Raw genomic sequence first — 15,981 nt, forward strand, 5'->3', positions numbered from 1 at the left:
GAATGGGGACTGACTACTAACAGGCATGGAGTTTCTTTTTGAGATGATTAAAATGTTCTAAAATTAGTGGTAATGGCAGCACAACTCTGAATATACTAAAGGCCACTGACTGTACTAGTTAAAATCGGAGTAAATTACATGGTAGGTGAATTATATCTCAAAAAATGTTATTTTAAAAACTAGAAAAATTAAATAACATAAAACTGAAATGTTTGTGCTTATTTCCTTTAGTTCCTTATGAAACACTAAAAGTTGAGAAAATAAGAGTCATGACTGACTTTTTGCGGATTTTCTCAGGCAAACAAGTTCTAGTCCACTGAGCACATGAACTGTGCTTGTCTTCATGTTTCACTGAACCATGTCCTGATACGTGTTTTTGAAGAGAGAAAAAGGAAAGATGGTAAGAAGTAGAGGGAAGGCTTAATACTTGATCTGCACAAAGGCACATTCTTTTGATTGGTCCAGCTCTAGTTATGACAAATTTGTACATAAGCCAATATTAGACCCTGTTAATATGAGAAGGATTTTTTTTTCAAAGTGTAAGGTGCTGGATATTTTCTTACACAAATCAATTTTATAACATTTGTTGGCTATCTATTTCCTATCACATGCTGTGGTAAGTGCTTAAGAGACATTAAGATTAAAAAAGAACCCCATGGGACTTACAATCCAGCGGCTGAAGCAAAAAATAAGTATTATGTAAATTCTCGTCAAACTACAAAAGCCAGAAGCAGAATACGTCAAAGAACTAAAAAGGGAAAAAGAAGTCCATGTAGAATTCCATACCCGGCAAAAATATCTTTCAAAATGGAGACTTTTTCAGACAAATAAAACAGCAGAGCTACATTATAAGAAATGTTGAAAGCCAGTTCTCTCAGTAGAGGAAAATATATCAAACTTTGGATCTACATAAAGGAATGAGAAGTGTCTGAAAAGAAATAAATTAAAGCAGACATAAATGATTTTTCTCATTTTTTTAGGTCTATAATTAACATACATAAGTCATATATATATATACACACATACAGAAATAAGACATATGACAAGAATGGTACATAAAAGGAGAAAAATGTAAACATGCTCTTATCATATTATATTATACAAGAAGACAGACTGTGATAAATTAAAGATGCATATTATAAAACCAAAAACGAAATCTTTGTGACCATGAGTTAGGCTTAAGTTTTGGGGTGGCAAAAAAAAATACATGACTCATAAAAGAAAAAAACTGCTACATTGGACTTCATCAAATTCTGCTCTTCAAAATTATGTGAAGGAAAGGTAAACCACAGAATGAGAAGAACCATCTGCAAAGTATTTATATCTGACAAAGAACTTATCTAGAATATGTACAGAACTCTTAAAATTCAATAAAACAAATAACTTCACAAAAGATATGAAGAGCAAATAAACATACGGAAAGATGCTCAACATTATTAGTCATTAGGCATTCGCAAATAAAACCACAGTGATGTACCACTACACACCCACCAGAACAGACAGCTGAGAACAAAGACTGACAAAAACTAAAGTCTTAGTGAGGATGTGAAGCTACTGAATGGTCACACACTGTTGACTGGGATGCACAATCATACCATTTTGGAAAACAGGCTGCTTATAAAGTCAAAAATTCACTAACTATACAACACAGCAATCCCACTCTTAATTTATTCATGAGAAATAAAAACAAAAGAACTATATTCACAGCAGCTTCATTCATAATAGCCCAAAACTGGAAACAACTCAAATGTTGATCAACTGGGTAATGACAAGCAAATTACTGTATATATATGGAGTGTATAAGGAGATGGAATACTACTCAGCAATAAAAAGGAAGAAATGGCTCAAACATGCAATAACATTGATGACTCTAAGTGGAAAGCACACACCAAAAATTACATACTATATAGTTCTATTGATATGAAGTTTAAGAAAAGTATATTTGTTATTATATATACAAATATATATATTTTTTTATATTTGTAAAAACAAATTTGTAGATTTGTTATTTTATATATATATATATATATATATGTATTTGTGTGTACACTCACACACACACACACACACACACACACATACACTAATGTGACAGAAAGCAGAGTAGCAGTTGCCAAGGACCACAGGTAGAGTAGGGGACAAACTATGAAGGGGCCACAGGAAACTTTTTGGGGTAATTAAATGTTTTTTATCCTGACTATGGTGGTGGTTACACAAGTACACCTATTTGTCAAAAGCCATTTAAATGTATATGTAAAATCGATAAATTATATCTTAATAAAATTGATTTAATGAACAGATGAAACATGTCCAATATCGGAGGGGAGGCAACCAACTCAAATTAATGCAAGGCTGAATATGAGAAATCACTTCTGGATGAAATTAATGAAGATGACACCTCAACTATGGCTGGAAGAATGGCCAAGTAGGATTAGCCTGTTAAGGGAAGGGCATAAACTACAGTGTAGGGAACCTGTAATTCCATGTTTTGAAAATAGTAAGGAGTCCAGTTTGTACTGTGATCAGCATATTTACTGAGAAACAAGGGAAGTTTGGGTCTGTCTCAGATAAGGAATCTTAAGTGCCCAGTTCAAGAATTTGATTCTGTAAGTATGTTTCACAGAAAAATGAAGGACTCAAAATGGCATTTTAAGATTAATATGAATGCAGAAAACAGGAGAGGCTCGAAGAGGGAAAACCCCAAAGTAATCAGATCCAACAATAAAAACATAAACAAAGGGGTTTCAAACCAAGTAAGAATAGATAAAGACCACTACAAAAGGACAAACACAACAAGCAATTCACAAGAACTGGGGAAGGAGAAGAGGTTAAGTATTACTAAAGTTTTGGCATTGAGTGTGTGGGAGCAACTACTGTTAACTTTTTTTTTTAACAAGATTTAATGTACATTTATTCTTAACATGTGGAACATATAAAGATTTTATACTGAATAAATGATATTCATTAAGCCAGAGGAAAAGGAGGAATTTACATCAAGTTTCTTCTTTTTTTAAACTACATTATCTTGAAATACAAATGTGGATTCTGGTCACTGAAAAATCTTTCAAGTTGTGTTTCTTCTTTTTAGTTTTATTTGTTTCTTTTTTGTCTGTACTGGTAACCATAGTCTAAATCAATCCATATGCAACAATTTCCACACCTTGATTCATGAAGCAAATTGTGATCAGCTGCTCTCCCAAAATAGAGCATGACTTTATACATACAGAAACTTGTACAACTACTGTAACTTAAGAGACATGAACATAGACATATGTCAACAGTTCTTTTTTTTTTTTTTTTTTAAGATTTATTTACTTACAACAGAGAAAGATAGCAAGAGAGGGAACACAAGTATGGGAAAGCTGGAGAGGGAGAAGCAGGCTCCCCGCTGATGCTAAGCAGGGAGCCCATTACGGGTCTTGATCCCAGGACACTGGCATCATGACCTGAGCAGATGCTTAACAACGGAGCCACTGAGGTACCCCCCAAGTCAACAGTTCTTAAAACAAAACACTTTGAGGTGCCTGGGTGGCTCAGTCAGTTAAGCATCTGCTTTTAGTTCAGGTCATAATCTGAGGGTCCTGCAACTGAGCCCTGCATCAGGCTCCCTGCTCAGCAGGGAGTCTGCTTCTTCCTCTCACTTTGTGCCATCTCTCCCCTTCTCAGGCAAATAAATGTAAAAAAAAAAAAAAAAAAAAAAACTTTAAAAACAAAAGAAACCAAAACATTACATAAACAATGTTAAAGAACAAAAGACAAATTCATGAAAGATACTTGTTATGCCACAAAGACAGTTAATATCTCTAACATACAGAAAGCTCTTATAAATTAGTAACAGAAATGAATCAAGAAATTAAAACATTCAATAAACAAATTAAAATAAATTCAGTCTAATTAAATAAATGCAAATGGAAAAATTGCGTACCTGACAACTCTTAAGTGATGATAATACTGAGGAAATAAGCACTGGCACATTGTTGGGAAACAAAAACTGGTAAAAGCCTTCTGAAGGGCAACATGACACAGTATCAAAATTACAAATGTGTATACCATTTTTGACCCAACAATTTTACCTCCAAGAAATCCAACATATAAGGAGATAAGGGAACAAATGTGCACACCAACTATTTGCAATAGATACATACACATCTCAAAAATTTTGAAAGTAAAAAACTAGGAGTCTAACAAAATGAACTTGGCCAAACAAGTTACAGCACATGCATACTACAAAATACCAGACGCCAACAAGAACATAGTACAGAGCATGGCATATAAAGTAGCATTGTAATATGTTCCTGTAATTCCTAAGATTTACATAAAATCTTTTGTCTCAAATCATACATGCAGAGGAAAATCTAGGAAGAATGTTATTAAAACCTCAAAGATGATCATCTCAGGTGGTTGGATTCAGTACGACTTTTAATCTCTCACTCTTCTGTACTAACTGAAAACTTCCACCTTGAGCCTGTAGTATCTTTGTGAACAGGTGAAAAATAATGCAGAGCAGTATCAGAAAAAGAAATGACTCCAAGAAAGGTGAAATAATTAATTTAATGTTAGATAAGTTTGGAGAGTCAATAAAATATCTCATTGAAAGTGCCCCATGCAAGTGAAAACGCAGAAACAGAAAAGTGGGGAGACTGCAGCCCATTAACTACTTTCAGTTTTCAGTTCCTCTCACTACCTTTTTCATTTCCATTTTATAAATCCCAGTTTTTAAGCCAGCAAAGGGAGAAAAAGAGAAAGCGGGGGCAATCAAGAAACAGACTCTTTACAGAGAACAAACATGGTTACCAGAGGTGAGGGGGGGGGTCAGGGGATGGATTAAATAGGGGTTGCAGATTAGAGCGCCCTTGTTGTGATGAGCACCTGGTGTTGCAGGGAACCGTTGAATCACTATCCTGTACACCTGAAACAATATTACAGTGTATGTTAACTAACTGGAATTTAAATAAAAACTAAAAAAATGAATAAAATAAATTGTAGTTTTTAATCCTCTAATTTACATTTATTTTGTTTCCAAAATATACTAAGAAAACTAGATTCTCTCACAACTTAGATGTGTGGAAATTCAAGGCACAAAAAAAATCACTACAAACAAGTAATACTTCTGACTCTAGCCTCATACTTTTGCTTCTAACATCCACTTTAAAGTTTACAAATATCTACCTGTAAAACAAAGCCAAGCAAAAACAAAAACAACAATAAAAATTTAAGTGCTATTCACAGAAAAAGCAGAGAATAAGAGATCAAAATTATCTAAAATATGAATATTAATTTTCAACTGATTTTTGAGAAATAGCTATAATTTTTCAGAGAGGAAATAAAGCTTGGCATACAGTTTGTTCAGAAAATCTGCACGAAGAAAACATATCACTTATCTTGATTAGTACAGCAGAATGCAAATACAAACACTAGGTCTGAATTTATTCTATTCACACTACAAGTGACTCCTAGCATCCTCAACTCATTCCAGTAAAGCAGCAGCTGGAAAGAGAAGGTTCTTAAATTCTCTCCTTACCAATCACTTCACCTATCCTAAAGTATATGTGAGATAGCAAGTAAGTTCAGAGATACAACTTCAATCTGTGCAAAGTTGGCTTGCATTAATCTGTGCAGAAAAATGCTATTTAAACTGATTCAAACACTAATAAACACACATTAAAATTTGTCCTCCAGGAGCTTACAGTCTAGTAGAGAAAATACAAATGTAGCCAGCCAAATAATACAAATAGAGAATACAGAGAATATAGTAGAGAAAATACAAATGTAGCCAGAATATTATATAGAATTTTTTAAAGCTCTATAACAAAGATAAAGCAAAGTGCCATAGGAATATAAGAATGAACTTTTTCTACATGAATGGAGCAAGATCTCGAGATGGTTGAATTGGAGCTGGGTTTTGAATGCAAAGCCTGAAGCAGAGAAGAGGGGGAAAAGGGCATTTCAAGGTAAAAGAACAGCAAGAGTAAAACTACAGAGAAAAGTGCCTCTAAAAATAGAAATCTGATAGAATGGGACCAGTTCATAAAAGGCATTACCTGACAACGCACTGGAAAGTCTGGACTGTGGAAGTGACGCAATGTGACCAAGAACTTAAGAAAATTCTCCTTTAAAAGAATGAATTGGGAAGAAAGGAATGGAAGAACAGCAAAGAAAAGAACAGTAATAGGTAGTCTGATTAAAAACAAAGGCCTAAACTGAGTTGCTGAAAATGGAAACGGGATAAACATTAGTATTAGAACAAATAAATGATAAAGACTGTGCAGATGTAAATGTTGGGTAAAGTTTGGTCAGAGAAGGAACAAAACACAAGGCCATCTTGAGAATGAAATAAGTGATTACAGATTTGGAGACTTAAGACTTCACCTAAATTTCCGTTCCTTCTGAGTGTTTCTGCATTTATTCTAGTATCCTACATATCTGACATTTTTAAAAAACATTTTAAGCATAACATTCACCTAAGGATACTCATGATTTAGTTCTATTAAGTACAAACCAAATCAGCAGCATTTTATGAGTTAAAAGAACCTTTTTTCCTTATTCTGAAATGTCCTCATTTTGTATATTTCTGAACACAGTTTTTAGGACAATTACATTAAATAAACCATGACAGAGGTACCCCGTACCATACACAAGTAAATACTAGTAACTTCACTCACTTACACCTACCGGTCCACCCATCTTTAGACTCCCAGGGTCACTAATACTACTCCATAACGGAGGCTTCTGCTGCTTCTCAGTGGAAAAGAATCTCACAGAATCTCCGTAAGTTCATAAACAGAACCAATTAACAGTATATATAACAATTTAGTGTCCTGTTTGTAACTGATCTAACTAGAGTGACTTCAGATCAAGATATCCCACTGCAAAAACAAAACAAAACTGTCAATAACTAAATATAATTAAAGTCTTCAAGGACATGTTTTTAGACTCATACTCAAAAGCTACAAGTTAATGAGCCAAAAGAATCTCTAGAAGAATTTGTTTTTTACAATTCTGAAAATGCTGCAAAAAAAAGTCATGTAAAAGAAATTGATACATAAATACCCAAACAGGAGATGAATTTTAGCAAAACAGATCACTATTTGAAGGGGTCAGCTCCCTTGAATGCCATGACAGTATCAATATCTAGTATCAAGATCACGTCACTTCAGGGGCACCTGAGTGGCTCAGTGGGTTGGACTGCTTTCTGCTCAGGTCAGGATCTCAGGGTCCTGGGATTGAGCCCCACATCGGGTTCTCCACTCAGCAGGGAGCCTGCTTCCCCCACCTCTCTCTCTCTCTCTGCCTGTCTGCCTGCCTACCTATGATTTCACTCTCTCTGTAAAATGAATAAAATAAAATCTTAAAAAAAAAAAAAAAAAAAGCACATGTCACTTCAGTCAGCCCAGGGTTTGAATCCAAGCTGACTTCGGAATAAATCACTTCTATTTTTTGGAGCTTCAGTTTCCCCATCTATCAATAGAAATGTAGGAGGTGAATGTATGTTGTTAAGTATTTATCAATGCCTGGCACACGGTAAGACCAAAATGTCAGTACCATTCCCTCCCTTCAAAAACAGCTCTACTACACTCTCACATGACAGGAACTAAATAAGACCAAGAAAAATCTTCAAAAGTTTGAATACTATTTTCAATGTGCATGCATCTCCTTAAAATATCTATGCTGACAAGTCTTTAATATGTAAGGTCCACGTGGGCTGGTAAAAGATCATACTGCTCTTTCTCATAGCATAACACATGGTCTCTATTAAACACTTATACAATCCAGGCCCACAATATTTCATATGCTCAGTAAACTCCATCATCCCTTCATTTACCCATTCAACAATTATTAAGCAATGATTTCTGCCAAATACTATGCTGAACACTAGGAATACAATGGTGGGTTAAGACAGGATAGCTGCCTTCAGAGCTCAAAATCCAGCAGACTATTCATTAAATAACACAAGCCACTTAAGACATTGCTAAATTCTTTTTTTTCTTTTTTTAAGATTTTATTTATTTATTTGACAGACATAAATCACAAGTAGGTGAGAGGCAGGCAGAGAGTGAGAGGAGGAAGCAGGCTCCCCACTGAGCAAATAGCCCGATCCCAGAACCCTGGGATCATGACCTGAGCTGAAGGCAGAGGCTTTAACCCACTGAGCCACCCAGGCGCCCCGTCATTGCTAAATTCTTAAAGTAAAACTTTTTGCACTAAACTGGACAAATGAGTTCAATTAACTGTTCCTAAACAGCAATAACACACTTGCTGTATTTAAAATTTTTTAACTTTTCCAATCAGCTATGTTAGGTGTAAATTCTGGGCCCTAAATTTTAAGCAGGACAGCTGATAAACAGATGTAATGTGAAAAATCTGAAAACCATATCTCATGACAAATGAAGTTTTTGGACCAAAGAAGGAAAGATTCAGAAGACTACTTAAAAAGTAGTAGCATACAGTCGAGTTTGCTCTGGTTAAACTTGAAGCAATGGATAGAAAGTTATACAGAAGGAGATTTCAGTTTCAATGCGAAGGGTTCTAATAATTCAAACTATTCAATAATAACCACATTACATTTCCATAATAATCTATAGTATTTCTATACTTTACAAAACATAAATTTTCACTTAATCCTTGAAATCATCCAAAAAAAACGCCACAAGTACTTCCCTGTTACAGTTTAGGAAACTGAGTCTTGCTAAGATACTGGGGCAAAGCAGTCCAGTCTAGAACTCTCAAGTCCCAAATCTAATGGAAGAGGCTGTCTCAAAGTAATGTCTTTCTATGTCTAGATGTATTTAGGCACACACCAAATGGACAGCTGTCTGGAATGTTGGCCGAGATACTCTAAAGCTTTGTCCAAATCCAATCCTTTAGAAATATCAGTGGTAAGTATAAAAACCATGAAAAGATTCAGCAATGAATGATCCTCTAGAATGCAATCTTCATGAAGGCAAGGACCTCAGCTTCCTTCATTAATCTATTCCAGGCCCTGAAACATTAACTAGCATATGATGTGCTGAGTAAATATTTGCTAAATACAAATAATACTAATCATACATGACACTACTACACAATATATATAAAATACCTACGACTATTAAGGGCAGGACCTTGCTGAAGCATCCAGCAACTAAAACTTCAAATAAACACAAACCCAATTTCTTAAAATTGCATCAAACACTCAAAATTGCTATCTAAAGTCCTGAGACTTAACCTAATCAGTTTTCAAAAACAATGTTAATTGCAAAAACAAACAAACAAACAATAAAAAAAAGCAAACCTCTGGCAAATCTAAAATATTTTAACTAAAAGTAAAATGCAAGGAGTGATATAAAGATACAAAGGCTAAATTTGGTGAACTGAGTTATCAGTGTTGATAGACCTTTCCTTAAAGCATCTATTAGCATTTTAAGTGTACTGAACATTGTAAGAATGAAGAGATTTGTACAGCTGCTTTCATTTAAGGACAAACTCACAACCAGATCTCTACTTGCATCCCATCTTGACAAATATTTACTAGGCTGACACTTCAAAGAGATTCGGTAATTTTACAGGTACATGCACTGAAATTCAACATAATGTCTACTCAGAAGTACTTGCATCCACTTGGCATTACTGAAAACTAAGACCAATAGGAAAAACACAACCAGCGAAAAGTCATTTTTTTAATATTCTAAACTATAATACATTAAACTATAAGAATTTCCAGACAGCTCAAGAAATAGAACCTCCAAAATATTCAAAAGTTATTTTTAATTAATTTTGCTGAACAGGTATGCATAGATCAATTGCTCATACTCTTCCTGAAGAACAGAATTATATAACAAGGTATAACAACTACATAAAAGATTTACTCCAATTTCGCTAGGTTAAATTATACCTTTTAAAAAGATTTCTGAACAATGATCGTGATATTTAAAAATATAGCTAACTTTAAAGTAAATGTAAATAGCAATTTAATATAATAGTAAACAGTGTAATACTGTAACGGCGAACAAGACCATTCACTTGGTTACACCAATTAATTATACGTTATTAGCAACTGGGTGTCATCACAAACCAACAGCGAAACCACAAGCTTGTCATTTTCTCTTCTTTTAACACTTAAAAAACCATTCCACACAAGAATATCACAAAATGAGCATCTTCCTTATCTTAAGAATTTAGAACTGTAAGTTTCCACATAAGCTTTTTTCAGCTATTAAAAGAAGAAACTCTAGAGAAAAGCTGCTTTTTCCACCGCTGTATGCATCAGCTGCAACATATGCAATCCACATCTAACTCTGACATCAGCAAGTGGTTCCGAGTCTCCTCCACAATATGTGGGTCCGTCCCTAAATCTCCAAAGATGGAACCTCTTCAGAGAGCTTTCAAAATTATGACAAATTAAACCACCTCTAGGTTTTCCCAAAGAAAATGCTGGAAATGCAAAGAACAGTTGAGAGAAATCCCGTCAATATGTTAATGCAACAAATTTAAAACTCTGGGAACTCTTTCTTGGACACGTTCCCCGGCAGAGCGAGAACAGCTCCGCTGGACCTGTTGCTTTGTCCCTCCACCCCCCTAAAAGGTGCCCTGGGCGCGCGAAAACGCTTCTCCTACTTGCACCCGGCCTGAAGCTGGGTTTTCCAGCGCCGGTGGCCGACTGGGGCGGCTCGGAAGAGGCCAGTCACCACTTCGCCAGCCTCCCGGAGAACAGGTCGGCGCCGCACAGGACGAACGCCGCGGGGGACGGACTCACCTGATCACGGGGCTGTAGGGGCTCCGGGAGCGGCGCCAGCTGCTGCTGCTGTACGGGCTGGGCGACACGTCGCCGCCCCGCTCGTAGGAGCTGTGGCGGCTGTAGCTGGGGGAGCGGCGGCGGCTGTAGGGGCTCGGGGAGCGCGGCAGCCGCCGAGAGTACGGGCTGCTGCCACCTCCTGCCGGGCTGGGGGACTTGCGGCTCCTCAGGCTCTGCGAGGCCCTGTGGGACACCGGGCTGTCGTCCCTGCCTCCCAGCGGGCTCAGGGACCGCTGCCGCCGCCTGTAGGCCTTGGGCTCGCTCTTGTCCTCCCGGTAGGCCTTGGGCGGCTCCTTGTAGGCCGAAGGCGGCTCCTTGGACGACTTAGTCCGGCTCCGGTGGGCCTTCAGGTCTCGATCTTTGCGGCTGCTGCTGCTGCTAGACGTGGCCGAGGCGCTTTTCCGGCGGCCGCCGCTGCTGCTGCTGCTGCCGCTCTTGGCGGCCTCGGCCCGCTCCTCGCCGCTGTGGCTGTGGCGGCTGCGGGACTTGGAGGCGTCGCTGCCGCCGCGCTGCCCATCCCGCCGCCGGTGCTCGCGGTGGCGCTCCTTGCTACGGCCGCTGCTGCTGCGGCGGTCCCGGCGGGGCCTGCGCTCCGACCCCTCCCCGCGCCGCTGGGTGCCGGAGGAGGAGGCCGGACTCCCGCCGCTGCCCCCCGTTCCCCCGGCAGCCGTCGCCGCCGTTGCCGCGCTGGCCCCCCCCAGCAGCAGCCCCTGCTCGGACTGGGAGCTCACATCCTCGTATTCCACCAGCGGGGTCACACCCCCGCCGCTACTAGCACCGCCACCGCCGTCCTGCTGCGGCTGGGGCAGCGAGAAGACCCGACGCTTCTCCGCCTCCTGCCCGGCGCGGGGCCCGCGGCGCCGCTTCTGCCGCCCTCCTGCGCGCCTCTTGCCTCTCGCCAGCCGCTTGACCTCCAGAGGGGGGCCCGGGCTGAAGCAAGAGGAGGAGGCCGCGGCGGCGGCGGCTGCGGCGGCGGCCGTGCCGGGAGCAGCCAGGAAGAGCAGAGGCGGCGGGGGCGGCGGCGGTTGCAGGAGCTGCGGCTGCAGGAGCGGCAACAGCAGCGGCGGCTGCTGAGGGGACAGGAATCGCCTCCGCTTGCGGCGTTCCTCCAACTTCTTCTCCGCCCAGCTCAGGCCCCCGCCTCCCCCCAGCGCCGTGTCCGAGCTGCTCGGCATCGCCTAGAGCCCGCCGCAGAGCGCGGCGCGGGTGCGGCCTCCTCCCGGGTCAGATCCTGGCCATCTCCCCCGCCGGAAACGGGAACTGCGGCGGCGGCGGAGGGACACCGAGCGCCAGGGCCGGCCAGAAGACACGCCACGATAATCCGGGTCAGGACTCGGGTCCCTGGGTTCCAGGTCACAGTCGGGTATGCAGCGGCCTCCGGGCCCGAGAGAAGCAGGAATCCGGGGGGCAGAGCTCGCGATCGTGCTCGTCGTCCTATCCTCGGCAGCGAAAACACCAGATGCGCCGGGCGCTGACCTGCGGGGGAGTCCGGAGTCCTCCAAGTGCCCCCGGGGGTGGGGGAGCGGCCTCGGCCGCGCTCTTGGCTCGGGCCGCGCAACGCGGAAGTACCACCTTCGTCCCCGCTTCACTCCATCGCGCCCTGACGTTGGGTGCGAGTTCAGGGGAGGGGAGTGGGCGAGACAACAACACGCCTCCGCCGCCGCCGCCTCCTCCGCGTCGACGTCGTCCTCCTGTGGTGGCGGCGACACACGGCGGGTGCCTCGGAAGTGGCCTGGGCCTGACAACAACTCCCGGCCTAGGGCCTCGCGCACTCTGCCGCCCGCAGGGACGGGCGGCGGGGCGGGGCGAGGCGGGGGCGACCGGGCTGCGGCTCACGGTTGGGGCAGCGAGTGTGCGGGGCTGGGCGGGGGGCTGTTTCCGGGGAGATAGGGGCGGGGAGGGGGAAGTTTCTGAGCCTGTGGCGGTGGGTACGGGCCCTGACTTTCTTCTTCCTTCGCCGCCGCCGCGAACAGAGGTGGCGGAGCTCTCCTTTCCTCTGCTCCCCCCCCCCCCTCCACGAGGAGGCTCCTGGTGTGCGCGGCCGGCCCCGGCTCGCTCCTCCCCTTCCCTCTCCGATCCTTGCCTAGGAGGAGGGAGGGCGACGGGACTTGCTGGTTGGGCCCTAACCTCCACAACCCCTCCTTCTCGCCTCGCTCTTTCGGCCTTTCCCCTCGGCCCTGACGCAGGGCCGGGGGCGCGCACGCACGTCACGCTCCGAGAAAGCCGAAGGTGAGTGGTGTTGGGGCAAAGGAGGCGGGAACAAAGTTGCCGCGCACCAGCGTGCTCGCTCCCGCCAGAGACGGGCGCGCGGACCGGAAGTGGCGTAATGTAGAAACGGCTCCACTTCCGGTGGGGGGGGACTACGTGTGAAGCAGGGTTAAAGAAAGGAGAGGGAGGATTCGTGTACGCCTACTGCTGTCGCTTGAGTCTCTCGCAGTGATGGCACGCCGGTCGTGCCTGTTAGGTCCAACGCGGAGTTGCCCGCCCGCCTGTTGAAAGATCAGGGCAACAGCAAGAGTTTGGGGACTGAATAATTAAGTTAGGGGCCTTCTGGACTGTGTAGTCCCCCCATCACTGTGCCCTTAGCCAGACCCTGCGGAGAAAAGAGGGCACCCCGCAAAAGACGGCGGAGGTGGCATTGGTTAAACTGTCTTACCTACGCCCAAGTGCGAGGCCCCATCTTAACGTAAAAACACACTTGGGTATCACATTCTTGATCATTAGTAACGCTGAAATTCACTAAAAAAAAAAAAAAAAAAAGCCTTAACGTTAATTCAGGGAGTAAATGAAACGTCAAAAGAGACTACTAGAAATCCCAGAATTATTACAGCTGCTTGAAGTCCAAATATTTGCTCAAATCAGGGCTGCCCTCTCAGCACTTCACCCACTTTCTCCTTAATATCTAAACCTGTGGAAGCGCCGAATGTAGTCATTCGCTGTCTTCACATCTAATTTCTTGCCTTACCAAGCTTACCTTTCAGTGATAGACTGGGCTCATAGGATAATTGGCTCTTAATGTGCTTGCAATATCTTATTTTCTTTTTAAGATTTTATTTTTAAGTAATTTCTACACCCAACATGGGACTCAAACTTACTACGGGGAGATCAGGAGGAGTCCAGTGCATTACCAACTGAACCAGCCAGGTGGCTTTCATGTGCTTGAAAAGAAAAGCTAAGGAGTCCACCCAGGGACTACATATAGCAACCCCTTTGCAGGTTTATTTTTTCAGATCACCAGTTGGTTCTTAGTTCCTAAACACTTGGTATCCATCCATCATTCATGCCCTAGTGTAAATATTTTTAATTGGCTTGACATCCACTAACACTGTATTTCAGACTGGACTAATCTAAACCGAAAATCAGACTAAAGTGAGTACAAAGGGTGTGTGTTTGCTGAAGGATAAAGGAGGAGGCAAAGCATTGCCCAGGAAGGTGGACCTAGGTGGGCCACAGTGGGGCCTAGTGTGTAGCCAGCAGGAAGTGGTAAGGGCATTGAGAAACTGAATAGAGAAGTAAGGGGCAGGGTGCCTAAAACAAATTTTTCCTTGGTAGTATTGCTGAGTGGAGGTCTTATAGCCTGCTAGAGACCAGTTAGCAAGTGGTTTTTTCCAAAAAATAGGATTAACTACTATCATTGTACTTTGAAAAGCCTGGAGTAACAGAAGAGGAAACCAGAGTAAGAGGTTTATTTAGCAGGTTCTCAAATCTGTAGCCAATTTCACTTGAGAATGTCATCTGTACTTGCGGAAAAACAAAAAAACAACCTTGACCCGTAATAAGTGGGCAGCTTACAAGCCAGGTTGCAAACAGAAAAGATGTACTAAAAAAAAATAAATATTTATTTATATATATATATATATATATATATATTTTTTTTTTTTTTAAGATTTTATTTATTTATTTTACAGAGATCACAAGTAGTGAGAGAGGCAGGCGGGGGCGGGAGGGGCTCTCTGCTGAGCAGAAAGCCCCATGCAGAGCTGGATCCCAGGACCCTGAGATCATGACCTGAGCGGAAGGTAGAGACTTAACCACTGAGCCACCCAGGTGTCCCCTAAAATATTTTTAGTAAGGTTTTGCTGCCTACATGTTCTGCAGAGATTTTGTCTTGGGAAGAATGAAAAGGAGGAAGAAATGAAAAATTAGGAGCTTCTCAAAGATACCTGCTTGCATACATTGAAATACTAATAATCAAGTTCAAATTTAAAAGAAATAAAATAAAATAATGAGAAAGACCTATAAGTTAGAAGCCATCTGTTTCTTTTTTTTTTTTTTAAGATTTTATTTATTTATTTGATAAACAGAGATTGTAAGTAGGCAGAGAGGCAGGCAGAGAGAGAAAGAGGAGGAAGCAGGCTCACCGCTAAGCAGAGAGCCCAATGCGGGGCTCAATCCCAGGAGTCTGGGATCATGACCTGAGCTGAAGGCAAAGGCTTTAACCCACTGAGCCACCCAGGTGCTCCAGAAGCCATCTGTTTCTTAAGCATGTCTACTTGTCTGCATATAAAAAGATTTGAAATTGCCATTTGGAATTATATTTTAGTATCTCACTGTTTGTGTGTTATAACTTATTGCTTCCTGATTTAAAAAAAAAAAAAAAAGCAGGTAGTGGATTTGTTTTATTTATCTAATGGTCATATCATACCATATCAGCTGTTCTTAAAGTGTGGCTTAAGACTAAAACCTATTCAGTGCCCCATGCAGTCAAATCTATTTTCATAGTTAAAAAACATGATTTTTTTAAATCACTCTCATCTCCTGAATTTACAGTGGAGTATTCCAGACACAACATGACATCATCATTCTTATGGCTAATGGAACGTGTGCTTGTGTGTTCTTATGTTTTCTTGAATGCTCTACAGTATTAGGTTTCTCAAATGTGTAAACATTTGGAATATCTGAATGACTCAATAAACTAATGGATGATTTTACAAAATCTTGAGTAAAACGTTCATTCAAAGTGCAAGACTAACCAGCAGGCTTTGATATAACAGTACAAAAAGTTCATTGATAGGATTTCTGATTCCACTTTACAACTAACTTTTAAAAAAACTACTGTGGAGTTTTGGTGTAGTATAAAAGAATAACCACAGAAAGGCTATTAAAATATTCCCTCATTTCCAAGGACCTATCTCAGTTCATATATTTTCACCAATACAACATATTGCAACAAATTGCACAAAAAGGCAGAAGTGAGAATCAGTTTCAGT

General features: G+C 41.7%; 1 protein-coding gene across 2 annotated transcripts in view; it reads right to left on the minus strand.

Annotated features, from left to right (window-relative positions):
* CDK13 (cyclin dependent kinase 13) overlaps positions 1-14,518 on the minus strand; it is a 125,367-nt gene extending 110,849 nt beyond the window's left edge. Inside the window, exon 1 of one of the 2 annotated variants that reach the window (XM_082692642.1) lies at positions 10,733-14,518. In XM_082692642.1, the coding sequence (XP_082548768.1) occupies positions 10,733-11,946 (1,214 nt within the window). In that variant the 5' untranslated portion in view covers positions 11,947-14,518. The remainder of the gene's footprint in view (positions 1-10,732) is intronic. The other variant, XM_082692641.1, reaches the window with a different exon arrangement.
* Positions 14,519-15,981: the final 1,463 nt, after the last annotated feature.

Source organism: Mustela nivalis, assembly GCF_964662115.1.
Source record: "Mustela nivalis genome assembly, chromosome: 12".
Classification (NCBI taxonomy): domain Eukaryota; kingdom Metazoa; phylum Chordata; class Mammalia; order Carnivora; family Mustelidae; genus Mustela; species Mustela nivalis.